General features: G+C 49.7%; 1 protein-coding gene across 1 annotated transcript in view; it reads right to left on the reverse strand.

Moving 5' to 3' along the window:
* The window catches only part of LOC136627523 (von Willebrand factor A domain-containing protein 5A-like), a 176,455-nt gene that overhangs the window by 41,654 nt on the left and 106,826 nt on the right, over positions 1 to 27,975 (reverse strand). The window contains exons 18-19 of the mRNA XM_066602705.1: positions 6,807 to 6,839; positions 6,208 to 6,228 (exon numbers count right to left, since the gene is read on the reverse strand). Coding sequence (XP_066458802.1) covers positions 6,208 to 6,228; positions 6,807 to 6,839 — 54 coding nt within the window. The remainder of the gene's footprint in view (positions 1 to 6,207; positions 6,229 to 6,806; positions 6,840 to 27,975) is intronic.

A 27,975-nucleotide genomic window follows, 5' to 3' on the forward strand; every position in this document is an offset into this window, starting at 1 on the left:
ATAAAGCGTACACGCTTCCAATTTCAACAGTCAATGAATTGAAGCTGGCTCTCACTGAGGAATTCAATAACATCCCAGTTCAAATGTGTAGGGATACATGTGTTCATGTGACTTATCTCCAAGGTTGCACCGATCTTGAGGGTGCGATGGTTGATCATTATGTCAAAAACAAACATCAGATGTACTTTCTGAATTTTAAATTATAATTTCCATGTGTTACAATTTAGGTAATTGAACTAGTTTTGTAATAAAAATGATATAACTACTTCTGCACTATCCTCTATTGTGCACTAGGATTTGTTACTTTCACCATTCTGTCTGGCTCAACACCATTTGCTATATTTAAAAGTTTACTCTGCTAGTTTGACTTTTTTTTTCGAGTAGTCTTTGCTCTTGGCACAGTGCCAAGGTCTAGATGTGACCTCTCAGAAGTGCGCAAAAGTCTGTAGAGCTGCCAACATCTGCAGAGTTGTATATAGGGGATGTCAGGACAGTGTCCGGGATATGGGGGTCCCTGAGATATCCCGCAACCCCTGTCCCTGCCTACTTGCCCCCCTGGGCTAACCCCCAGGGCGACAACTGGGCGACGGTCCCTACCCTCACTAGGGAAGCGGGACACGGGAGACAAACAGACACTGAGACAAACAACGGTAGAATGGTCAGACAATCCGGGTAGGCAACAAGAGGGTACGCAGTACAGAGGGGTCAGGCAAAACGTAGTCAAGTCCAAAAGCAGGTGTCAGAAAAGCCGAGGTCACAAGAGCAGTCAGGATAAACGCGGGTGCAGCTGGAGAACCAAACTAACACTGGCAACGCCTGACAGGAAAACACACATATTTAAATGCTGTCAGTGCTCCCGCCCCAGAAGCTGATTGGGGCGGGGAGCCTGACAGCAGCAGGGCTAATCAGGGAGGTGCTGGGGGCACGCCCCCAGTCTTGCAGCACAGACCGTTACTAGGGAAGCCAGCCTGGTAGTCAAGTGACTAGAAGCACCAGCTGCCTCCCTAGCAACCCGGCGGCGACCAGTCTTACAGCGGCCCGGGGAGATCACCAGAACCGGGGCTCCCCTACGCCGCACTCCTGTAGCCCGGGTGGCAGGACCGGTGGTGCGGGCACGGCGGCCCCGAGAGTTACAGGTTCTGACAGTACCCCCCCTTCTACGGGGGGACACCGGACCCCCATGGCCCGGTGCGGGCTTAAGCGGGAAAGCCCTGTGGAATGACTGGACTAGGCGTGGCGCATGAACGTCCCTGGCAGGGACCCACGTCCTATCCTCAGGGCCAAATCCTCTCCAGTGGACCAGGTACTGCAGCCCACCTCTAACCCGTCGGGCATCCACAAGCCTTTCTACTTCATACTCCAGTTCCCCCTGTACCAGAGAGGGAGGAGGCGGGTTCTGGGTGGGGAGAACTGGAGTCACATACTTCTTAAGCAAGTTCTTGTGAAAAACCTTGTGGACCTTCCAGGGGTCAGGAAGTGCCAACTTATATGACACCGGGTTGATAACCTGAGAAACCGTAAATGGGCCAATGAACCGGGGAGCAAGTTTCAGGGAGGGAACCTTAAGTCTCAGATTCTTGGATGATAATAAAACCTGCTCCCCGACCACAAAAGGTGCAGAGATAGTACGTCTTTTATTTGCGTATTTACGCAGTTTCTCTTGGGAACCCTGAAGGTTCTTACGAACCTGGGCCCAAACTGTGCACAGTTCTTCAGCGGATATGTCAGCGGCCGGATTGTTCGAGACAAAAGGAGTAGAAAGCGAGAACCGGGGATGAAACCCATAGTTACAAAAAAAAGGTGATAGTTGGGTCGACGAGTTACCATGGTTGTTAATAGCAAATTCGGCGAGAGGTAAGTAGTTGGCCCACTGATACTGGTTATCAGAGACAAACAGTCGCAGATACTGGATAAGTTCTTGATTCATCCGTTCCGTTTGTCCGTTACTCTCGGGATGGAAAGCGGAGGAAAAGGACAAATTAACGTTTAGATTTTTACAGAAGGCTCGCCAGAAGCGAGCGACGAACTGAACCCCTCTATCTGACACAATATCCTCGGGGATCCCATGTAACCGAACAATCTCCTTGATGAACATCTCAGACAAAAGTTTGGCGTTAGGCAACTTGCCAAGCGGAACAAAATGAGACATTTTAGAGAAACGGTCAACTATTACCCAAATGACCGTATTCCCCAGCGAGGATGGCAGATCAGTAATAAAATCCATGGACAAATGGGACCATGGCCTGGACGGAATGGGCAAGGGCAGAAGAGGCCCCTCAGGACGTCTCCTGAGATTCTTCCCCCTTGCGCAAACCGGGCACGCGGACACAAATACCCGTACATCCTTGGCCATGTGCGGCCACCAATAGAGTCTGGCCGCTAACTCCAGAGTACCCCTGATGCCGGGGTGTCCAGCTAGGACTGAAGCATGTGTCTCCTCTAACACTTTCAATCTCAGTGACAACGGGACAAATAATTTACCTTCCGGAAGGGCTTCAGGAGCAGATTGTTGAGCGGCGTGAATGAGAGGTGAAAGGTCGGAGGAGACAGCAGCGAGGACCACCCCAGGGGAGAGAATGCTCTCAGGCTCCGGCTCGGAAGGTTCCGGAGAACCAAAACTCCTAGACAGGGCATCAGCCTTGACATTCTTAGAACCGGGTCTATAGGTAACAATAAAATTGAACCGAGAGAAAAACAAGGCCCAGCGGGCTTGCCGAGCATTTAACCTCTTAGCGGAATCTAGATAGGTGAGGTTTTTATGGTCTGTGAGTACCGTGATCTGGTGATGGGCTCCTTCCAAAAAATGCCTCCACTCTTCGAAAGCCCACTTAATCGCCAGCAATTCCCGGTTGCCTATATCATAGTTCCGTTCGGTGGAAGAAAACTTCCTAGAAAAATAGGCACACGGTCTAAGGTTGGTGAGAGTGGAGGGACCTTGGGACAGTACCGCTCCCACACCAAACTCAGAGGCATCTACCTCCACCACAAAAGGGCTGGACAGATCCGGTTGTACTAGGACAGGTGCAGAAGAGAACGCCGCCTTTAGGGTATCGAAGGCCCTCAGAGCCTCAGAAGACCAGGTCCTCACATCTGCCCCCTTTCTGGTGAGGTCCGTTAGAGGTTTAGCCACCACGGAGAAGTCTTTAATGAATTTGCGATAGTAGTTGGCGAAGCCGAGGAAGCGTTGAAGGGCTTTCAACGACCCTGGCTGGGCCCACTCCGTGATGGCCTTCACCTTTTCAGGATCCATCTGGAAGTCGCATGGCGTGATGATATACCCCAAAAATGATATCTTTTGTACCTCGAAAACACATTTCTCGAGTTTAGCAAACAGCTTGTTATGTCTGAGTCGAGCTAGCACAGTCTGAACGTGAGTATGGTGACTCGGCAAGTCGGAGGAAAAAATCAAAATGTCGTCTAGATATACAACCACGAACACCCCCATGATATCCTGAAACACTGAGTTCATGTACCCCTGAAAAATGGCGGGGGCGTTACACAATCCAAAAGGCATAACTAGGTATTCAAAATGCCCGAGGGGCGTATTGAAGGCGGTTTTCCACTCATCCCCTTCCCGAATGCGGATGAGGTTGTATGCTCCCCTGAGATCAAGTTTGGAAAACCATCGGGCACCAGCGACCTGGTTGAGGAGGTCAGGAATGAGTGGAAGAGCATACTGGTTTCGGACTGTGATTTTATTTAGCTCTCTATAGTCAATACAGGGCCGGAGACCCCCATCCTTCTTCTCAACGAAGAAAAACCCGGCACCCACCGGGGATTCTGAGGGCCGGATGTGCCCCTTGGCCAGACTGTCGTGGATGTAGTCCCTCATGGATTCTCTCTCTGGGACCGTAACGTTATAAATGCGGCCCTTAGGAAGTTTGGCCCCAGGAATCAAGTCTATTTTACAGTCCCATTCCCTATGAGGGGGCAGAGCTTCAGATAATTGTTTGGAGAACACGTCAGAAAACTCGGAGAGGTATTCTGGTAGGGGGCTCCCCTCGCAGGTGGAGATTCCCACCTTCACCGCACAAAGGTGGTTGACACAGCGGGGACCCCACCTTACCAGTTCCAACGTGTCCCAATTTACTACCGGGTTGTGCTCCCGGAGCCAGGGGAGGCCTAGGACGACGTCCACAGACAAATCTCTCATCACTAGAAAGGTGCAGGTTTCCACGTGTAAGGCTCCTATCGTAAACCTTACTTCAGGGGTAACCAGATTAACCACCCCTGCTTGCAATGGAGTGGAGTCCACTCCTGAAACCAGAATCGGAGTCTCTAAACGTAACAAAACTCCGGACAGTTGAGCAACGAAATTAAAGTTAACGAAATTAGCCGCAGCCCCAGAATCAACAAAGGCTTGCCCAGTACGGTGGAAAGCATGAAATTCTAGGGTGCAAGGCACTAACATCTTGGACAACACAGGGAGTACCTTGGCTCCTAGACAGTCCCCCCGACAACTGCCTAGGAGCGGGAGTTCTTCCTGCCGTGGCTTCTTAGCGCAGGTAGCAATGCGGTGACCCGGCTCCCCACAGTAGAAGCAGAGGTTCTTCTTCAGGCGGTGTTCCCGTCGTTGCTTGGGGGTCATGGCTCCCAGCTCCATGGCCTCGGTGGTGGGAGGGTAAAAGGTCGGGTCAGTCGAAGAAGTAGACGTGGGGAGTGGGGTGGTCCGAGCGGCGTGTCTGGCCCTCAAACGTCGGTCGGCTCGAATAGCCAGCGACATGGCTTGCTCCAGAGTTCTAGGCTCTGGGTGGGCCACAAGTAGGTCCTTGAGACCCTCAGACAGGCCGGTCAAAAATAAGTCTTTTAGGGCGGCATCGTTCCACCGGGATTCCGTACAATGTTGACGAAATTGGGAACAGTAGTCCTCCGCCATCTTACAACCCTGGCGCAGGGCCAGAAGTTTGGAGACTGCGTAGCCCGCCCGGTCGGGTTCGTCATAAATTTGACCCAGGGCGGAAAAAAAGGCGTCAAGGGATAGTCGGGCTGGAGAGCCAGCTGGTAGCGAGAAAGCCCAATTTTGGGGCTCTCCCCTCAGGCGGGTAATTACGATTCCCACTTTCTGGTATTCAGTACCAGAGGAGTGGGGGCGGAGATCAAAGTAGAGCTTGCAGCTCTCCCTAAATGCAAAAAACTGATCTCTCTCTCCGGAGAAGCAATCCGGAAGCGTGGCTCGAGGTTCTGACATTGTTCCTGGAGCGGACGGGGGCTGCATGGGGCCTGCAGCTGCCACTTGCTCCCGTGGCTGCAAGCGGGCGGTTAGGTCCTGGGCAAGGGTCGTAAGGACCTGGACCTGGTTCGCTACAGCCGCCACGGCCTCCATCGAGGGGCTCAAAGTCGCCGGGCGGATGCAAGGGTCTGACCTTCGTTCGGCCAGTGTTACTGTCAGGACAGTGTCCGGGATATGGGGGTCCCTGAGATATCCCGCAACCCCTGTCCCTGCCTACTTGCCCCCCTGGGCTAACCCCCAGGGCGACAACTGGGCGACGGTCCCTACCCTCACTAGGGAAGCGGGACACGGGAGACAAACAGACACTGAGACAAACAACGGTAGAATGGTCAGACAATCCGGGTAGGCAACAAGAGGGTACGCAGTACAGAGGGGTCAGGCAAAACGTAGTCAAGTCCAAAAGCAGGTGTCAGAAAAGCCGAGGTCACAAGAGCAGTCAGGATAAACGCGGGTGCAGCTGGAGAACCAAACTAACACTGGCAACGCCTGACAGGAAAACACACATATTTAAATGCTGTCAGTGCTCCCGCCCCAGAAGCTGATTGGGGCGGGGAGCCTGACAGCAGCAGGGCTAATCAGGGAGGTGCTGGGGGCACGCCCCCAGTCTTGCAGCACAGACCGTTACTAGGGAAGCCAGCCTGGTAGTCAAGTGACTAGAAGCACCAGCTGCCTCCCTAGCAACCCGGCGGCGACCAGTCTTACAGCGGCCCGGGGAGATCACCAGAACCGGGGCTCCCCTACGCCGCACTCCTGTAGCCCGGGTGGCAGGACCGGTGGTGCGGGCACGGCGGCCCCGAGAGTTACAGGTTCTGACAGGGGACTCCTGAACCACTGGTATAATATAGTAATAATTGTATAATAGGATTGCATTGTTGTACAAAAGGATTGTGTGACCGATCATAATTGTATAATAATTGTGCAATAATAATAATTGGAATGAAGGAAAACCCAATGAGGATAAATGGAATCATACCTACCTACAGGTAAGCAATCCAGAGCTGTGAAAAGAAAAGCAGATTGCAATGTTTGAGAACTGCATTTCACATTAAAGTGGTTATCTCATAAGGACAACCGCTATCTACCTGTCACCCTAAATATATATAATTCATAGAGGGGGTACCCCACTTGGGACCCTCCAGTGAGCCGGGCATGCTTTTAATGGATGTCCATTTATCTGAATGGTCACTATGCAGTATTTTTTCCTGCAACAGGACAAAAAATTGGTTTGGACTATTATTGAGTAGTAGCGTGGTTACGGAATAATGAATATTCATATACAGCTGTTACAGATAAGCTTTATAGCAGATTAGTAATGTTTCAATCCTGAGAAACCCCTTTAAGCTGTGTCATACAGTATTTTATAATATTTTCACATGGGGCACGCAGAATAGTATATTGTTGGATGGGAAGCTAAAGTTTTCCCCAAAATACACAGCAAAACAACTGCAAAAATAACACCTAAACCCAGCCTAAACTCCCCAGTGCGAGCCAAAACGGCACCCATCTATATACTAGCACACTTTTCTTCAACAGTTTATGTGATGATAATAACATAGTTCAGAAAAACAGAACTTACCACCCGGAGAAATATAATCCATCGGCCCGCTTTCTGAAAAGTAAGAAGGAAAAAAAAAGAAAAAATAGATCATGTGATTTTTTTTCTTCACATCGGTCTCTTCCAAATGTTCCACATAGATGTTATTATTTAGGAGATAGCATCTCTGAAATCCACATGTAATACCTATATGGGATGACTGACTAAAATGGCAAAAGAATTGGGGGCAGAGTAATCAGAAGCCTGCCAGTTAAGGGGGACGTGTAAAGGTCTGTGCAGCGGGCATTGTGCAGATGAAGTGTTGATGTGACACACAGTGAGCAAATTGAAGTAGGGCGCTCCTTGGTGTTGCTGAAAGAGAGAGTGGGGTCCAGAAGAGATCAGAGAAGAGGGCAGCTTCGTGACCGAGAGTTAGGCCCCCTGTCCACGGCCGTTGCGAAATATCGCTAGCGATATTCTGCCGTGGGCGATAAGGGGGGAGAGCTGTCAGTCCTCTGCAGTGAGCCTATCTGACAGATAGGATTACCGCAGAGAATCGCGGCATGCCGCGATTTGAATCCTGCGAGTGGAGAATCGCTATGATTTTCTGTTCATGGACAGAGGGCTGCGCTTTCCATAGCAAAGCTATTATGTCTAACGGATTATAGCCGTTACTAATGCAATGCAAGAATGCCCGTGGACAGGCAGCCTAAAAGGGCCGAATACAGAACAGAGACAAGAAAAGAGCTCTTGTGAACAGAGACAAGTTGAGACAGAAGAAACATTTAGTGGCCAGCATGTATACATGATGACGAAGATCCATGCAGGATCTGCCTGTAGAAAGCTACAGAAAGTGGGAGATGATCACGAAAGAGAACCAGCTAACCGGAATCCAGAGACCAAGATCGTTTAAGTGCTGGTGTAGTGGTCTGAAGTCTATGTATCTAGCCCCTCCATAACTGTCTTGTATTTGTCTCAAATGTCTTGTTCTCACTGTGGATGCACTGTGCAGATTGTCCTGTCACTAGTTATGTGCATTGCACAGCTGCAGTGAGCAAGAGATTACTGTCTACGAATGTCTGGGTTATGTCTGGAAATGTAACAATTTTGTCTTGTCACGTGACGTTGGGTGATATATGTGCTTACAAGGTATGCAAGAGAGAGTTCTTCAGGTTCTTCTTCTGAGTGCTTCTTGGGTTCTTGTTGTAAAAGGGATTACCAGCCACCTGTAGGTACCTTAAAACTACATGTGGTGAAGAATGGAAGAGAGCTATCAACTTTTTTCCCAAGACCTCATCTCCCTAAGGCATAATAAGGAATCCCTAAGGAATAAGTGAAGTCTGCCATGCGGTGTCTGGAAGAAAGGTATGAGTATTCAGTGGAGTATCTCTTTTCCCTCCTCTGGAGTGTTCTGCTTTCCAGGAGCGGTGCTGCACAGATAACTTGGACTGTGGGCCTGATATTATCCTGTGTTCTCTTCCCTGACCTCAACTGTTTCATGCACTGGCGTGTACTTTACCAACAAGCTGCCTGTAAATTCACCTGTTGGAAAGCTTCAAGTAAAGTTCTGGTTGCTACCCATTCCCAGCAACTGTGTGTTCTAAGATTTACCCGTGTGTGTGTCTGGCATCAGCTGTGACAACCCCGTATAGAGGTAAATCTCACCACCGGTGTTGGCCTGAAGGGGGCTGTCAGGGCCTCTGCAAAGGGTCACACGGGTCCTTCAAGGGAGGAGTTGGTAGAGCCACCGTGACATCCCTAACTACTACTCCTGCCATCTCCTTAGTGTTGTGCCCTGCGTCTCGGTCGCTACACTGGGAGGCCCTCTCGAGGACCTGGTTGCTGCCATAGAGAGACAAGTTGCTGTGATGGGGAAGTGAAACCAAAATGAGACACAGAGCAAATAAGAGAGTGATAAGTGCTCCTATGTGCAAAACCGAAAGCAGAAGAAGCAAGTCAGAGTCCATGTGTGTAAGCAGAGGACAGCTAATGGGGAGAGACAGTCAGGATATGTGTGTAGGCAGAGGAGAGCTAATGGAGAGAGACAGTAAGGATCTTTGTGTGTAAGTGGAAGAGGGCTAATAGGAAGAGCCAGTCAGGATCTGTGCTTGTAAGAAGAGGAGAGCTAATGGGGGGGATCCAGCCAGGATCTGTGTGCATAAGCTGAGGACAGCTAATGGGGGGATCCATTCAGGATCTGTGTGTATAAGCGGAGGAGAGATGACAGGTGCTGAAAGAGAACCAGCTGAGGAGAAATTCAGCTTAATCAAACCAGAGAGAGTGGGCCATCTGATAAAAGGGAAGACTGATCCTGAACTGAGTAAATCTTGAGCAGAGAGTAGGGCAGAAGAGCTGAGGGAGCTTTGGTCAATGACCTCCTGTCCTTGAGAGAACGGAGACCAATAAATGTTGGCGTCTGACTCCACAGCTTTGCCAATCTCTGTGTGAAGAAAAAGACAGAATTGATCCCGGATGGGTGGTAAGGCCATTTCAGTTAAAAACTGCGGTATCCAGTTCAAGCGTCATTGCTGGGTTTGAGGAGTGGTGAAAGGTGTGTCCTTTTGGGCAAAAACAGGAGTGTAGACAGGACTGTTCTGAAGTGAATGCTGGGCCCCCGTGTTCTATAATCTTTAATGTTTCGGACTTTATTCACAAATGTTATGCAATGTTTAGGTAGTGAGCCTTACTATGGAGCGAACTGCACAAACAGTGGGCCTCATTTATCAAAACTGTCTAACATAAAAACTGTCTTTATTGCCCATAGCAACCAATCACAGTGCAGCTTTCTTTTTATAAACTGGTCTGCAATAATTACAGCTGTACTGGGATCGGTTACTATGGCCAACAACAACAGTTTTTTTCTCTTTTTGACAAATCAGGCCCACAGGGTATTTAGTAAAAGTTTGATATTTGCACAACTGTCTTCCTCATTGAACTGAATGGTGTCACTACCATGCATGCACAAAATAGCGAGAGTATGGGTCACCCGTCTTCAGGATCGGTGGGGGTCTCAGATGTTGGACCTCGACTGATCTACCAGTTTTCATGCATCCAGTGAATGGGTGAAAACATGTACTTTCCTCCACTAACCGTAACACCCCTTTAAGTGAATGGCAGCATCTGAGCTCTAGTGCCTGACACAATACACAGATGTAAATTACTGAAGGGCTCAGCCCAATTGACTAGAATAGTGCCCTATTGTGGTGCTCTACACCAGTGGTCTCTCCCCCCCCCCAGCACACACATAGGGCAGCATATAATTTATCTCCCCCCCCAGCACACGCATAGGGCAGCATATAATTTATCTCCCTACCCCCCCAGCACACACATAGGGCAGCATACAATTTATCTCCCCCCCCAGCACACACATAGGGCAGCATATATTTTTAACTCCCCCCCCAGCACACATATAGGGCAGCATATAATTTATCTCCCCCCCCCAAGCACACACATAGGGCAGCATATAATTTTATTTCCCCCCCCAAGCACACACATAAGGTAGCATATAATTCATCTCCCCCCCCCCAGCACACACACAGTTCAGCATATAATTTTATTCCCACCCCCCAAGCACACACATAGGCAGCATATAATTCATCTCCCACCCCCAGCACACACATAGGGCAGCGTATAATTTATTTCCCCCCCAAGCACACACATAGGGCAGCATATAATTCATCTCCCCCCCCAGTAATAACCAGCCCCTCCCCCAGTAATTAGCAGCCCCTTCCCCTGTAATAAGTAGCCCCCACCCCCAGTAATAAGTAGCCCCCACCCCCAGTAATAGGCAGCCCCCCCACCAGTAATAGTCAGCCCCCCCACCAGTAATAGGCAGCCCCCCCAGTAATACGCAGCCCCCCAGCAGTAAGCAGCCCCCCCAGTAATAAGCAGTCCCCCAAAGTAATAAGCAGCCCCCCACCCCAGTAATAAGCAGCCTCCCCAATAACAGGCAGCCCCCACAGTAACAGGCAGCCCCCACAGTAACAGGCAGCCCCCACCCCTCAGTAATAGGCAGTCCCCCCCAGTAGTAAGCAGCCCCTCCTGGTAATAAGCACCCCCCCCCAACCCATATGCTTACCTCCTCCCTGCTGTCAGCGTCGCTCTCTCTCTGCTTGCCCTGACGTCAGTGTGTAGCCCGGCACGCTTCCTCCCCGAGTCCTCCCCTGCGGAACTAATGAAAAGGGGACTCGGGGAGGAGGATCCTGGCTGCACACTGACGTCAGTGTGCGCCGGGATCAGCGCGATTACCAACGTGGAGCTGCGGCGCCCCCGCTGGTAATCGCATCAGCGGTGCCGCGGACCGGCGCCAAACAACTAATGGCCCGGCCCCGGTCCGCGGACCGGTGGTTGGGGACCCCTGATTTAGAATGTCCTGGCAGTACACACATAGGGCAGTATAATATATTCCCCCCCCCCCCGCCTGGCAGCACACACATTAATTTATCTCCCCCCCAGCACACACATAGGGCAGCATACAATTTATCTCTCCCCCCCACTAATAGTCAGCTGCCCCCAGTAATAAGCACCCCCCCAGTAATAACCAGCCCCCCCAGTAATTAGCAGCCCCTCCCCCTGTAATAAGTAGCCCCCACCCCAGTAATAAGCAGGCCCCCCACCAGTAATAGGCAGCCCCCCCCAGTAACAGGCACCCCCCAGTAATTAGCAGCCCCCCCAGTAATTAGCAGCCCCCCCAGTAATACGCAGCCCCCCAGTAATACGCAGCCCCCCCAGCAGTAAGCAGCCCCCCCCAGTAGTAAGCAGCCCCCCCTGTAATAAGCAGCCCCCCAGTAATAAGCACCCCCCCAGTAATATGCAGCCCCCCAGCAGTAAGCAGCCCCTCCCCCTGTAATAAGTAGCCCCCACCCCCAGAAATAAGCAGGCCCCCCACCAGTAATAGGCAGCCCCCCCAGTAATAAGCAGCCCGCCCCCAGTAACAGGCAGCCCCCACCCCTCAGTAATAGACAGCCCCCCAGTAATTAGCAGCCCCTCCCAGTAATAGGCAGCCCCCCCAGCAGTAAGCAGCCCCACCCCCAGTAGTAAGCAGCCCCCCACCCCAGTAATAAGCAGCCCCCCACCCCAGTAATAAGCAGCCCCCCACCCCAGTAACAAGCAGCCCCCCTCAGTAATAGGCAGTCCCCCCCAGTAGTAAGCAGCCACCCCACCGAAATAAACAGCCCCCCTAGTAATAAGCACCCTCCCAACCCATATACTTACCTCCTCCCTGCTGTCAGCATCGCTCTCTCTCTGCTTGCCCTGACATCAGTGTGTAGCCCGGCACGCTTCCTCCCCGAGTCCTCTCCTGCGGAACTAATGAAAAGGGGACTCGGGGAGGAGGATCCTGGCTGCACACTGAGGTCAGCGTGCGCCGGGATCAGCGCGATTACCAGCGGGGAGCTGCGGCGCCCCCGCTGGTAATCGCTTCAGTGGTGAGCGGCGTCAGCACGCCGCGCGCCACATAACACGAGGCAGCGGGCCGGATTCGGCACGCGGGCCTTGTGTTGAGAAGAAAAGTTCCCGGCGGTGCCACAGACTGGTGCTAGACACCTAACGGCCCGGCCCCGGTCCGCGGACCGGTGGTTGGGACCCCTGCTCTACACAACAGCTGGTCAGAAGTGGCACTGTGCAGGAAAAATATCAATGAGAATACAGCTCTGCTGTTTAGGATATTGGTAGAGTGTCCTACTAATACAAAGTGTAATAAGTTACTGCAAATCTCCTCTGAAGGGAATTTGTCATCAGAAAATGAAATCTTATTTGCGTCAGGTTTTCATTATAAATTAATTTGTTAATACAGTCATGTTTTTATACGTTTATCTACATAAAGAAATCTTGCACTACTGCAGTTTTCACACTGGCCACTATAGCAATTTCCTATTGTCTGTAGTTCACTTCTCAGCTTTTCTGCATGAACTGTGAAATTTCTTTCTTAGTAAGGAGAGCTGAGCTAATGACAGCTCAATTGTACTGAAGGAAGAGTAGAGAAGGCAGGATAGTAACAATATTACCCCCAGATAGGGGTCTGCAGCTTCCCTGTCACTACCTAATATTTGGGGAGGATCTATACTCCATCCCTTCCTGTACACTAAGGACCCTTTAACTTGTCCCGATCATCATTTAGCTTATCGCTGGATATGGGAAATTCAAACGATATGACTGTCCAGACATCGGGGACCTTTTTACCCAGAACAATTAATTCATTTTATCGCTGGATTGTGGAAAAATGAACAAAAATCAGTCAGTGTAAACACTGTCAGTGACTTAACAATGAATGAAAATTCATTTGCCATTCAGTTATGCAAGTATAAGAATCAAACACTGATCGGCTTGTGTAAACATTAGAGATGAGCGAGCACACTCGTCCGAGCTTGATGCTCGCTCGAGTATTAGGGTGTTCAAGATGCTTGTTACTCGTGCCGAGCACCACGCGTTACTCGGGTCAATAACATTTACTTCCCTGAAATGTTGGTGCCATTTTCTGGCCAATAGACATGCAGGGAAGGCATTACCACTTCCTCCTGTGACGTTCCAGCCCTATCCCACCCCCCTGCAGTGAGTGGCTGGCGAGATCAAGTGACCCCCGAGTATTTAAAGCGGTCCCGCCTGCGGCTCGCCTCAAACACACGCTGGCAGAGATTAGGGACAGTGCTGCTGCTGCTATAGGGAGAGTGTTAGCGTCTGCAAGAACCCCAACGGTCCTACTTAGGGCCACAGCTCACCCAGTGCACTACTGTTGTGGGTGCTGGGAGCAGTTTTGCACAATATATATTTTTTTTATATTGGACGTGCAGCCCCATTACAGCTATAGCGTTCTCAGGCTGCAGTGTGTACTACGTAGTATAGGGGCAGTATTGGTCAGGCAGGGACAGTGGGTAGTGTACAAGAACCCCATAGGTGCTTCTTAGGGCCACATCTTACCGTGTGAATTTCAGTTGCTGCTAGGAGCAGCTTTGCACCAAATTTCTTCTTTCATCTTGGGCTCTGAAGAATATTGCACTCTCAGTCTGCAGCCAATTCTACAGAGTATAGGGGCAGTATTGGTGAGGCAGGGACAGTGTTACTGTAGAATCCTGTCAACAAGTACCCCAAAAAAGCACCTGTTTAGGGCTATCTGTGACCGTCTGCATTTAACTCCGTGGCTGCTGGTAGTTGTAGTACCTCATTATTGCACAGCTAGGCGTGATTGCAGTCTTCCGAATAATTGTTTTCCTGGCTGCAGTTTGCGCTGTCTCACTCCAACTGCAGGCCAATAAGAATTCAAACATTTTTTACACCGCCGTGTGTCTGCTGCAAACTGCACGCACGGTGACAAACCCCCATAGAGCGAAACTCACATTGGCGCAATCTAGCCTGCATTGCATTGCATTGTACAAAAATTACCAAATAAAAAAAGAAGGAAAATCCTTACGGCTAGCTGTGACTCTGCATTTCACTGCGTGGCTGGTGTGAGCTCAGGAGTATCAGTATTGCATATTGCACAGTTAGGCGTGCTTGCAGTCTTCTGAATAATTTTTTTTTTGGCTGCAGTTTGCGTTACATAAGCGCTGTCTCACTCCAACTGCACGCCAATAAGAATTCAAAAATTTATTACACTGCTGTGTGTCTGCTCTATTCATAATTCACCATGCTGAGGGGTAGGGGTAGGGCTAGAGGACGTGGACGTGAACGCGGACGAGGACGCAGAGTTCCAAGTGAGGGTGTGGGTATAGGCAGAGTTCCTGGTCCAGGTGAATCACAGCCGGCTGCTGCGGGAGTAGGAGAGAGGAAAGTTTCTGGGGTCCCCAGCTTCATATCACAATTTTTGGGTCCACGTCGTAGACCTTTATTAAAAAACGAGCAGTGTGAGCAGGTTCTGTCGTGGATGGCAGAAAGTGCATCCAGCAATCTATCGACCACCCAGTCTTCTACGCCGTCCACTGCTACAACTCTGAATCCTCTGGCTGCTGCTCCTCCTTCCTCCCAGCCTCCTCACTCCATGAAAATGACACATTCTGAGGAGCAGGCAGACTCCCAGGAACTGTTCTCGGGCCCCTGCCCAGATTGGGCAACAATGGTTCCTCTCCCACCGGAGGAGTTTGTCGTGACCGATGCCCAACCTTTGGAAAGTTCCCGGGGTCCGGGGGATGAGGCTGGGACTTCCGGCAACTGTCTCAAGAGCTTTCAGTGGGTGAGGAGGACGATGAGACACAGTTGTCTATCAGTGAGGCATTAGTAAGGGCAGTAAGTCCGAGGGAGGAGCGTACAGAAGATTCTGAGGAAGAGCCGCTGGACAATGAGGTGACTGACCCCACCTGGTGTGATAAGCCAACGGAGGACCGGTCTTCAGAGGGGGAGGCAATTGCAGCCGCAGGACAGGTTGGAAGAGGCAGTGGGGTGGCCAGGGGTAGAGGCAGGGCCAGAGCGAATAATCCACCAGCTGTTTCCCAAAGCACTCCCGCGCACCAAGCCACCGTGCAGAGGCCAAGTTGCTTAAAGGTGTGGGAGTTTTTCACCGAGACCGCGGACGACCAACGAACAGTGGTGTGCAACCTTTGTCACGCCAAGATCAGCCAGGGAGCCACCACCACCAGCATGCGCAGGCATATGATGGCCAAGCACCCCACAAGGTGGGACGAAGGCCGTTCGCCGCCTCCGGGTTGCACCACTGCCTCTCCCCCTGGGCCCCAACCTGCCACTGAGATCCAACCCACCTCTCACGACACAGGCATGAGCGTCTCCTGGCCTGGACCCACACCCTCACCTCCGCTGTCCTCGGCCCCATCCAGCAATGTCTCTCAGCGCAGCGTCCAGCTGTCGCTAAGAGAGTCGTTGGAGCGAAAGCATAAATACGCCGCCACGCACCCGCACGCTTAAGCTTTAAATGTCCACATAGCCAAATTGATCAGCCTGGAGATGCTTCCCTACAGGCTTGTGGAAACTGAGGCTTTCCAAAACATTATGGCGGCGGCGGCCCCGCGCTACTCTATCCCCAGTCACCACTATTTTTCACGGTGTGCCGTCCCAGCCCTGCACGACCACGTCTCCCGCAACATTGTACGCGCCCTCACCAACGCGGTTACTGGCAAGGTCCACTTAATAACGGACACGTGGACAAGTACAGGCGGCAGGGCCACTATATCTCCCTGACGGCACATTGGGTGAATTTAGTGGAGGCTGGGACCGAGTCAGAGCCTGGGACCGCTCACGTCCTACCCACCCCCAGAATTGCGGGCCCCAGATCGGTGCTGGTATCTGCGGCGGTGTATGCCACCTCCACTAAACCTTCCTCCTCCTTCTCCTCCTACGCAACCTCTGCCTCGCAATCCAGATGTGTCTGCAGCAGCACGTCGGCAGCAGTCAGTGTCGCGCGGCGCGGCAGCACAGCGGTGGGCAAGCGTCAGCAGGCCGTGCTGAAACTACTCAGCTTAGGAGAGAAGAGGCACACGGCCCACGAACTGTTGCATGGTCTGACAGAGCAGACCGACCACTGGCTTTCGCCGCTGAGCCTCCAACCGGGCATGGTCGTGTGTGACAACGGTCGTAACCTGGTGGCGGCTCTGCAGCACGGCAGCCTCACGCACGTGCCATGCCTGGCCCACGTCTTTAATTTGGTGGTTCAGTGGTTTCTGAAAGGCTACCCACACTTGTCAGACCTCCTCGGCAAGGTGCGCTGGGTCAGCGCACATTTCCGCAAGTCCAACACGGACGCTGCCACCCTGCGGACCCTGCAACATCGGTTTAATCTGCCAGTGCACCAACTGCTTTACGACGTGCCCACACGGTGGAACTTTACGCTCCACATGTTGTCCCGGCTGTATGAGCAGCGTAGAGCTATAGTGGAATACCAACTCCAACATGGGCGGCGTAGTGGGAGTCGGCCTCCCCAATTCTTTACCGAGGAGTTGGCCTGGATGGCAGACATCTGCCAGGTCCTTGGAAACTTTGAGGAGTCTACCCAGATGGTGAGCGGGGATGCTGCAATCATTAGCGTCACCATTCCTCTGCTATGCCTGTTGAGAAGTTCCCTGCAAAGCATAAAGGCTGACGCTTTGCGGTCGGAAACAGAGTCAGGGGAAGACAGTATGTCGCTGGATCGTCAGAGCACCCTCATGTCTATATCTCAACGCGTTGAGGAGGAGGAGGGGGGAGGAGCCTGAGGAGGAGGAGAAGACAGCTGGGCCCACTGCAGAGGGTACCCATGCTGCTTGCCTCTCATCCATTCAGCGTGTATGGCCTGTGGAGGAGGAGGAGGAGGATCCTCAAAGTAATCTTCCTAGTGAGGACAGCCATGTGTTGCGTACAGGTACCCTGGCAGACATGGCTGACTTCATGTTAGGATGCCTTTCTCGTGACCCTCGCGTTACACGCATTCTGGCCACTACGGATTACTGGGTGTACACACTGCTTGACCCACGGTATAAGGAGAACCTTTCTACTCTCATTCCCGAAGAGGAAAGGGGTTCGAGAGTGATGCTATACCACAGGGCCCTGGTGGACAAACTGATGGTAAACTTCCCATCCGACAGCGCTAGTGGCAGAAGGTGCAGTTCCGAGGGCCAAGTAGAAGGGGAGGCGTGGAGATCAGGCAGCATGTTCAGCACAGGCAGGGGAACACTCTCCAAGGCCTTTGCCCGCTTTATGGCTCCCCAGCAAGACTGTGTCACCACTCCCCAGTCAAGGCTAAGTCGGAGGGAGCACTGTAAAAAGATGGTGAGAGAGTACGTAGCCGATCGTACCACCGTCCTCCGTGATGCCTCTGCTCCGTACAACTACTGGGTGTCAAAGCTGGACACGTGGCACGAACTTGCGCTGTATGCCCTGGAGGTGCTGGCTTGCCCTGCGGCTAGTGTCTTGTCAGAGAGGGTGTTTAGTGCAGCTGGGGGAATCATCACGGATAAGCATACCCGCCTGTCAACTGACAGTGCCGACAGGCTTACACTCATAAGGATGAACAAAGCCTGGATTTCCCCAGACTTCTCTTCTCCACCAGCAGACAGCAGTGGTACCTAAAGATTATTTTCGCTGCAACTGCGGATGCAAGCCTTGTTCTCTATCACCTAAAAAAATGGGGACCTTTACCTTTTTTCAATCTGTGTATGATATTCGTGCTCCTCCTGCTACCTCAGATAATCACCCCGAACGGGCAATTTTTCTGTGGCCCAAAAGGCTCATATAACTTTTGTAAACAATATTTTTACATTTATATGTTTCAATTCTCATTAAAGCATTGAAACTTCCACCTGAACCAATTTTTATTTTAACTGGACTGCCTCCAGGCCTAGTTACAAATTAAGCCACAGTAACCAAAGCGATTATTGGATTTCACCTGCCCTCTGGGTTGGGCATGGGCAATTTTTCTGGGGTACATTTGTACTGTCGGTACACCAATTTTTTGCGCTCTCGCCTAGAATGTAATCCAAGTAATTTTATGGGCTTCGGCTGCACTCATGGTACACCAATGTGTCTGGGATTGGCCTACACTTTTGTTACAGAAATGTAACTCTGTTCTGCCTACCTATACTTCTGCCATAGTAATGCTAGAGGGGTCTGACTATACTTCTGCAACAGAAATGTAACTTCGGTCTGCCGATACTTCTGCTACTGAAATGTTACCTTGGTTTGTGTATACTGGTACTACTGTAATGTTATTAATACTGGGCTCTGCCCATACTGCTTCTATGGAAATGTTACTGGGGCCTGTCTATACTGCTACTACTGAAATGTTACAAATACTGAGCTCTCCCTATATTGCTTCTACGTAAATGTTACAGGGATCTGTCTATACTGTTGCTACTGAAATGTTACTGGGGTCTGTCCTACTGCTGCCAATGAAATGTTACTGGGGTCTCTCCCTACTGTTAGTACTGAACTATTACTGGGTCTGTCTATACTTAGACTACTGAAATGTTACAGGGGTCTGTCTATACAGCTGCAAATGAAATGTTACTGGGGTCTATCTATACTGCTGCAAATGAAATGTTACTGGGGTCTATTCCTACTGTTACTACTGAACTGTTACTGGGGTCTGTCTAAACTTATACTACTGAAATGTTACTGGGGTCTATCTATACTGCTGCAAATGAAATGTTACTGGGGTCTATCCCTACTGTTACTACTGAACTGTTACTGGGGTCTGTCTAAACTTATACTACTGAAATGTTACTGGGGTCTATCTATACTGCTGCAAATGAAATGTTACTGGGGTCTGTCTGCACTGCTGGAACTGAAATGTTACTGGGGCCTGTCGCAACTGATACTACTGAAATGTTACTGGGGTCTGTCCCTACTGCTGCCAATGAAATGTTACTGGGGTCTGTCTGCACTGCTGGAACTGAAATGTTACTGGGGCATGTCACAACTGATACTACTGAAATGTTACTGGGTTCTGTTTATACTGCTGCAAATGAAATGTTACTGGGGCCTGTGCCTACTGCTGCCAATGAAATGTTACTGGGGTCTGTCCATACTCTTACCACTGAAATGTTACTAATTCTGGGCTCTGCCTACTGCTGCTACTGCTATGTTACAGGGTTGTGGAAATGGAGGCTTCCCAAAGACATGATGGTGGCGAGGCCGCACTACTAGGTCCCCAGGCGCGACAATTTTTCAGCTACGCGGTTACTGGGAAGGTGCATATAACCACGGACACGTGGACAGGACACATACTGCCTCAAAAACATCCCCCTCCTCCTCCAACTATGAAAACATTCTTGGCAAATGCTTTCGCAGTGGTCCATCTGGCGGCAGTCCAAGAATTTCACCTTAAACGACACAATAAGAAAGCCCCCCACCACCAACCCCCGCCACGGCCCACTTAATCCTGGCCACATTCCAAAAACCAACTAAATAAAACCGCGCTAATAGGTCCACACTCCACAACTTAATCCTGGCCACATTCCGAAAACCAACTAAATAAAACCGCGCTACTATGTCCACACTCCACAACCTCACCCTGGCCACATTCCAAAAACCAACTAAATAAAACCACGCTACTAGGTCCACAGTCGCAACAATTTTCCACCAACGCGGTTACTGGGAAGGTGCATATAACCACAGACACATGGACAGGACACGTACTGCCTCAAAAACATCACCCTCCTCCTCCAACAATGAAAACATTTTTGGCAAATGCTTTCGCAGTGGTCCGTCTGGCAGCAATCCAAGAATTTCACCTTAAACGACACAATGAGAAAGCCCCTCCACCACCCTCCCGCCACGGCCCACTTAATCCTGGCCACATTCCGAAAACCAACTAAATAAAACAGCGGTAGTAGTCAGTTATCCCTAGCTGAAGCTTTCAGCTGACTGGTAGAGCAATGGTGGCTTCCAACTTGTTGGTACTGCTAAGTCCAAAGATAAGTGTACAGCGGAGGTCGGAATACAGGTGACTATAGAACACAGCATACCTGCAGGGCAAGGGACAGAGTAGCTGCAGGCACCAATCCTTGGTGGAAGCAGGCCAGCTGAGAACCACATACTGCCTGAATGATTTTGGACTGACCGATGATGAGGCATTTACTTGTGATCATCTTTGGTAATTCCTAAGAAAGATCCGTGGTAGTAGCCGGAAACTTGGATTGCTATTTGCTAACACTTTGAAATGGACAACAGAAAACATATGAATGAAGCCTTTCCATATTTCAGCTTGAGATGAGGAGGAGTGCAGACTTTCAGTACCTTGAATATCCTTTTCATTGCAATCAAATGCCCCTCTCTTGTCTCAGAAAATACTAGCTTTTCCACATAGGTGTTGTCTATCTGTCTATACTCTTACTACTGAAATCTCACTAATACTGGGCTCTGTCCAAACTACTGTAACGGAAATGTTACAGGGGTCTGTCGATACTGTTACTACTGAAATGTAACTGATACTGGGCTCTGCCTATACTGCTGCTACTGAAATGTTACTGGGGTCCGTCTATACTATTACTACAGAAGTAAAACAAAAAAATGAGATTAATGGCGCTCCAATGTAGGGTGGAGAGAAATGGCACTTTTCTGAAATAAAATAAGTGAAGGGACTTACCCCAGACGCAACCGTACCCTGGATATAGGGTAGCGGTTTCGTCCAGATTATCCGAGAAGACAGGTGATATCGAGTGCAAAATCCAAAGAACTGCTTTCTCTACAAATTCTCGTTTTACTACAGAAGTGTTAATAAGGTCTCCCTAGACTTCTGCAACATAACTGTTAGTGGGGTCAGCTTATACCTTTGCTACAGGACTATTACAGGGGTCTGTGCATACTATGGGTTGCACTAAGTGTTCCCATCGCGGTGTTCAACGTACATGGCCCAAAAAAACCTAACCAAGACTGACTAGGGCATGCAGGGTGGGCCAAAGCCCACCTGTATTTAATCTGACGTTACCTCAGCTGTGCAGGGCACTGCAATGGGATTTATTTATGTACCGCCGGTGGGTTCCAGGGAACCACCCATGCTGTGGGTCCACAGGGACTTCACATAGGGGAGTTGTACCTGCCTGTGTCTACTTATAAAAAACCCCAGTCTGACTGGGGCATGCAGTGTGAGCCAAAGCCCACCTGTATTTAATCTGACGTTCGCTCAGCTGTGTGGGGCACTGCAATGGGATTTATTTATGTACCGCCGGTGGGTTCCAGGGAGCCACCCATGCTGTGGGTCCACACGGACTTCACATAGGGGAGTTGTACCTGTCTGTGTCTATTTATAAAAACTATCCCAGACTGACTGGGGCATGCAGTGTGGGCCGAAGCCCACCTGTATTTTATCTGACGTTAGCTCTGCTGTCCAGGGCACTGCAATGGGATTTATTTATGTACCGCCGGTGGCTTCCTGGGACCCACCCATGCTGTGGGTGCACACGCAATTCACATAGGGGAGTTGTACCTGCCTGTGTCAACTTATAAAAAAAACCCAGTCTGACTGGGGCATGCAGTGTGGTTCAAAGCCCACCTGTATTTAATCTGACGTTAGCTCAGCTGTGCAGGGCACTGCAATGGGATTTATTTATGTACCGCCGGTGGGTTCCAGGGAGCCACCCATGCTGTGGGTCCACAGGGACTTCACATAGGGGAGTTGTACCTGCCTGTGTCTACTTTTAAAAAACCCCAGTCTGACTGGGGCATGCAGTGTGGGCCGAAGCCCACTTGTATTTCATCTGACGTTAGCTCTATATCCGGGGGCACTGCATTGGGACAAAGTAGAGGAGCAATACAGCGCTAATGAGACGTGCACAGCTACGCTAGCATTGGAGTCTGCTCTAGGCCCACGATTGCTGAGGCTTTGTGCAGAGGCCTATGTCCTGGGTGCAGTGAAAGTCCACTTCCTGCCTACGATTGCTGAAGCTGTGGGCCGAGGCCTATGTCGTCGGTGCGGTGCAAGTCTGCCATGTTTGGCCGCTCAGATTTATTAATTGTTCATGTCTTGGGTTGCCTAGGACCCACCTATGCTGTTGGTGCCCACTTAGTTCCCATCGCGGTGTTTGACCTGTCTGGCACAAAGACACTGACTGACTTGGGTAGGGGGCAGAGTGCAGATGGCTTTCCCCTTGCGGTGTCGATTGAGCTATGCGACACCTTGACAGAATGAATACTGTGTGGCACATGGATTCCCCATTGCTATGCCCACGTGTGCAGCTCCTGATGGAGGTGGCACAGGATTGGATTTCTCATTGCTTCTGTACAGCATTGTGATCTATCGCCCCACCCCTTTTAAAGAGGGTCGCTGCATGGCCCTGCCAACCCTTTGCAGTGTGTGCCTCCGGTTCCTCCTCATGGCAGATGCACTTATAAATAGACATAAGGGTGGTGTGGCTATGAGGCCAGCGTGTGGCATGAGGGCAGCTGAAGGCTGCGCAGGGACACTTTTGTGTGCGCTGTGGACGCAGGGTCGTGTGGGGGGCTGGGCAGCATGTAACCCAGGAGAAGAGGCAGCGGTGTGTCCCGCAGGCAGTGATTGTGCTTTGTTGGAGGTAGTGTGGTGCTTAGCTAAGGTGTGCCTTGCTAATGAGGGTTCGTCCGAAGTAAAAATTGTTAGGGGGGGGGGGGGGGCCACTCTTGCCGCTATTGTGGCTTAATAGTGGGACCTGGGAGCCTGAGATGCAGCCCAGCATGTTGCCCCTCGCCTGCCCTATCCGTTTCTGTGTCGTTTCCATCACTTTCTTGGGTTTTCCAGATTTTCACAAATGAAAACCTTAGCGGAGGATGGGTCATATACAAAAATGCTCGAGTCTCCCATTGACTTCAATGGGGTTTGTTACTCGAAACGAACTCTCGAGCATCGCGGAAAGTTCGACTCGAGCAATGAGCACCCGAGCATTTTGGTGCTCGCTCATCTCTAGTAAACATGCAATCATTCATCTGTGAACAACTGCCCGTTTACTCTGAATGGAGGTATGTGCCTGGAAGCAATCTGCCTCCATTCACTGAACGATTGAACGTTCTGACAATCGTCCCAAATAAAAGGACTCTAAAGACCCATTTAGACACAATGATCATTGCTCAAAATTCGCTCCAAAAGTTGTCTTTTGAGCGATAATCGTGGTGTCTAACGCATGGCCAGCGTGCAGATTTCGTTAACGATTCGCTCATCGTTGTCTTTCAGCAAGACAATTATGGGTCTTGTCAGTGCCGCTCGCCGAGTTCTCAGCGGAATACTGCTGATACTATTGTTTTAGCTAGTATCCAGCTCGGAGAACACAGCTGGAGTATGAAAAAGATAGCGCTCCAGCTGTGTTCTGCATACCCTGCTCGGAGCGCACAGCTGTATACTAGCTGTCTTTTAATCTGGCTATAGCCTGAAGAAGAAACCTTACGTGGTTTCAAAAGTTTGTACATCTAATTTTCTGGGTAGCTAATAAAGGAATCACCTCCATATTACTTTTTTTTGTTTTATACAAGAGTATTTAATATTACATGAAACTAAAATGAAATGCATGAAATATTCCCTTTATGATATAGTATAACTGAACCTTCCAGCTTCTGCACCCCCCCCCCCCCCCTGAAAGAAAAGCAGATGATAATGACAAGAACAAACGATGAAATGTCCTGGATCCATAAATCATGTAGAGTGATCTTTGCCCACTTATGCCCATAGTATGCTCCCAGTGATGAATAAGCTGAGGATGCCCCTCACTGGCACTGTCACGAGCAGGAGTTGGGCGCTCTGCAGCAGGAATGGATTTTATATTTCTTACAGTATGAAAAGAGATGATAACGGGAGGGACCTGTAGTCCTTCCTGTAATCACTTCTCTTGGAATCCAAAAAGAAAATCTGGTGATTCCTGATGTGATGGAGGTTCTTATCTTAGTCCTGGACAACAGCTGAGTGATGGACACATCCATAGGACTGCACTGAGCTGCACATCATGATGCACCTATTTTCTCACCTGGTCCCTGGATACACTACAACTTTAGTTACTCACCTGTGCTTAAGTTTAGAATTATACAATAATCACATCCGTAGATATAAATTTATCCAGACAACGTTTCTGCAACAGGTAGATGCACAGATGCCATGACACAACTATACCCATATTTGTACAATAAACTAGACATGTAGTTGTAGCACATTAACTTCCAGCAGTTTTGGATGAAGGAATCCCCTGCCATAGCTGTCACAGCTGTGGCAGAGGACCGCAGTGGTCTCCAGTTGCTTTACATGGGGCCGATGCTGCTGCCGCCCCATTAAAAGCAATGGCATGCAGGCAACTTCCACAGGAATTTTTAGAGAAGGGCTTTGAAAAATAAATGTCTTTGAAAAAAAAAAAAAAAAAGTAGTATGGTAAGAAAAAACCTATACAAGTGTGGTATCACAGTAATCGTACCGACCCATAGAGTAAAGTTAGGATGTCGCTTTTGTTGCTGTTTGTGCGCCGTAAAAACAAGGCGCACTAAAAGATGGCGAAATGTCGTTTTTTTTTTCATTTTACTCCACTTACAATTTTTTAAAAGTTTTTCAGTACATTATATGGTACTTTAAATAGCACTAGAGATGAGCGAACGTACTCGTAATGAGTACTTACGCACCCGAGTACCGCCATTTTCGAGTACTTCAGTACTCGCGCGTAAGGATTTGGGGGGGGCGGGGAGAGGCGCGGCGGTGCGGGGGGTAGCAGCGGGGAACAGGGGGGAGCCCTCTCTCTCTCCCTCTCCCCCCCCACTCCCCGCTGCAACCCCCCGCGCCGCCACGGCGCCCCCCGAATTTTTTCGCCCGAGTACGGAAGTACTCGAAAATCGCGGTACTCGGGCGAAAAAGGGGCAGGGCCGAGCACGTTCGCTCATCTCTAAATAGCACCATTCAAAAATACAACTCGTCCCGCAAAAAAACAAGCCCTCATACAGCGACATCGATGGATAAATAAAGGAGTTACGAATTTTTTGAAGGGGGGGGAGGAAAAAACTAAAATGGAAAAAGAAAAAGGGGCCGCGTCATCAAGGGGTTAAGAAAAACCCCAAAATACTACATCACTCCGGCGCACTTCCCCTCTGCAGCTCCGGCACTTGCTTGTAGTTTTCAGTCAGCGCTTCCTGGTTAGAGATTCAAAAACTCCACTGGCCCACATCTGCCTATCCAACATTCTGGAAACATCTCATCTAACCAGTCACAATTACAGAGTGAATAATAAGCTGGGGCCCCATCCCGCGGCCACCACATGCTGTTGAAAATATCCCAGTCCTGGGTGATGGGATAAACAGTGGTGAAGCAGATCCCAAGTAACTATTTGCTGTCACAGATCCCTCAAAAAAGAAGAATGGGCCCATCAATCCCTGATGCAAAATTCCTGCCCAGAGCACCACACCAGGATAATTGTCATTTCAGGGTTTTCTGATCACCAATAAAGACAGTTGTGTCTGGTACCGCCTTCGGACACATGGAACTTGGCCACATCAGTCCACAACACTCGTCGTTATAATTACATAAAGCGTACACGCTTCCAATTTCAACAGTCGACGAATTGAAGCTGGCTCTCACTGAGGAATTCAATAACATTCCAGTTCAAATGTGTAGGGATTAGAGATGAGCGAGCGTACTCGTCCGAGCTTGATGCTCGTTCAAGTATTAGGGTACTCGAGATGCTCGTTACTCGAGATGAGCACCGCGCGGTGTTCGAGTCACTTCCATTTTCTTCCCAGAAAAGTTTGCGCCGTTTTCTGGCCAATAGAAACACAGGGAAGGCATTACAACTTCCTCCTGTGAAGTTCCAGCCCTATCCCACCCCCCTGCAGTGAGTGGCTGGGGAGATCAGGTGACACCCGAGTATATAAACTGGGGACGGCCACAGCTCGCCACAGATGCACGCTGAGAGACATTAGGGAAAGTGCCGTCCTGCTGTAGCTGCTATAGGGAGAGTGTTAGGCTGTTATCTTCGTCTTCAAGAACCCCAACGGTCCTTCTTAGGGCCACATCTGACCGTGTGCAGTACTGTTGAGGCTGCTTTTAGCAGTTTTGCACATTTTTTTTGTATATCGGGCGTGCAGACCATAGCGTCCTCAGTCTGCAGTCATTTTACTGAGTATAGGGGCAGTACTGGTGAGGCAGGGACAGTGGTACAGGGAAAAAGATATACTGGCTATATAGGCAGTGGGCTTTTTCAAAAAAAATTGGAAAAAAAAAATCTTTGGGCTGCCTGTGACCGTGTTCAGTTTACTGCGTGTCTGCTGGGGGTAGTAGTCGCTAATTATTACGGAGCCAAGCCTGTGGCCATCTACGGTTTACTGCGTGTCTGCTGGGGGTGGTAGTCGCTCATTATTACCCAGCTAAGCGTTACAGCAGGCTTGCGCATAATTGTTTCCTGGCTCTGCTGTGTCCGTTACATGATCGCCGTCATCCCGCCAGAGAGAAAGAGTATACATATATACGCTGCATACGGTGTCTGTCTGCTTTTTCAGCTCACCATTTTAAAAAATTGAAGCAAAATACTTAAAGCCTACCACTGGCCTGTCTTGATTGCTACTATTACTGAAATGGGCGGTTGGGCAGCATGTTACCCAGGAGAAGTGGCAGCGGAGTGTCATGCAGGCAGTGATTGTGCTTTGTTGGAGGTAGTGTGGTGCTTAGCTAAGGTGTGCCTTGCTAATGAGGGTTTTTCAGAAGTAAAAATTGTTGGGGGGGGGGGGCCACTCTTGCCGCTATTGTGGCTTAATAGTGGGACCTGGGAACTTGAGATGCTGCCCAACATGTAGCCCCTCGCCTGCCCTATCCGTTTCTGTGTCGTTCCCATCACTTTCTTGAATTTCCCAGATTTTCACAAATGAAAACCTTAGCGGAGCATAGGTCCCATACAAAAATGCTTGGGTCGCCCATTGACTTCAATGGGGTTCGTTACTCGAAACGAACCCTCGAGCATCGCGGGAAGTTCGACTCGAGTAACGAGCACCCGAGCATTTTGGTGCTCGCTCATCTCTAGTAGGGATGCATGTGTTCATGTGACTTATCTCCAAGGTTGCACGGATCTTGAGGGTGCGATGGTTGATCATTATTCTGAATTTTAACATCTAATTTCCATGTGTTGCAATTTAGGTAATTGAACTAGTTTTGTAATAAAAATGATATAACTACTTCTGCACTATCCTCTATTGTGCACTAGTGGGGGCCTTATCATAACTATAGTTCAGTAATAAAATAAAAAAGACATATCTCTAGGCAACATTAAATAGGATTTGTTACTTTTACGATTCAGTCTGGCTCAACACCATTTGCTATATTTAAAAGTTTACTCTGCTAGTTTGACTTTTTTTCGAGTAGTCTTTGCTCTTGGCACAGTGCCAAGTTCTAGATGTGACCTCTCAGAAGTGCACAAAACTCTGTAGAGATGCCAACATCTGCAGAGTTGTATATAGGGGACTCCTGAACCAGTGGTATAATATAGTAATAATTGTATAATGGGATTGCATTGTCGTACAAAAGGATTGTGTGACAGATCTTAATTGTATAATAATTGTGCAATAATAATAATTGGCATGAAGGAAAACCCAATGAAAAAGCAGATTGCAATGTTTGAGAACTGCATTTCACATTAAAGTGGTTATCTCATAAGGACAACCGCTATCTACCTGTCACCCTAAATATATAGAATTCATAGAGGGGGTACCCCACTTGGGACCCTCCAGTGAGCCGGGCATGCTTTTGATGGATGCCCATTTATCTGAATGGTCACTATGCAGTATTTGTTCCTGCAACAGGACAAAAAATTGGTTTGGACTATTATTGAGTAGTAGGGTAGTTACGGAATAATGAATATTCATATACAGCTGT

Source organism: Eleutherodactylus coqui, chromosome 5 (assembly GCF_035609145.1).
Source record: "Eleutherodactylus coqui strain aEleCoq1 chromosome 5, aEleCoq1.hap1, whole genome shotgun sequence".
NCBI lineage: Eukaryota > Metazoa > Chordata > Amphibia > Anura > Eleutherodactylidae > Eleutherodactylus > Eleutherodactylus coqui.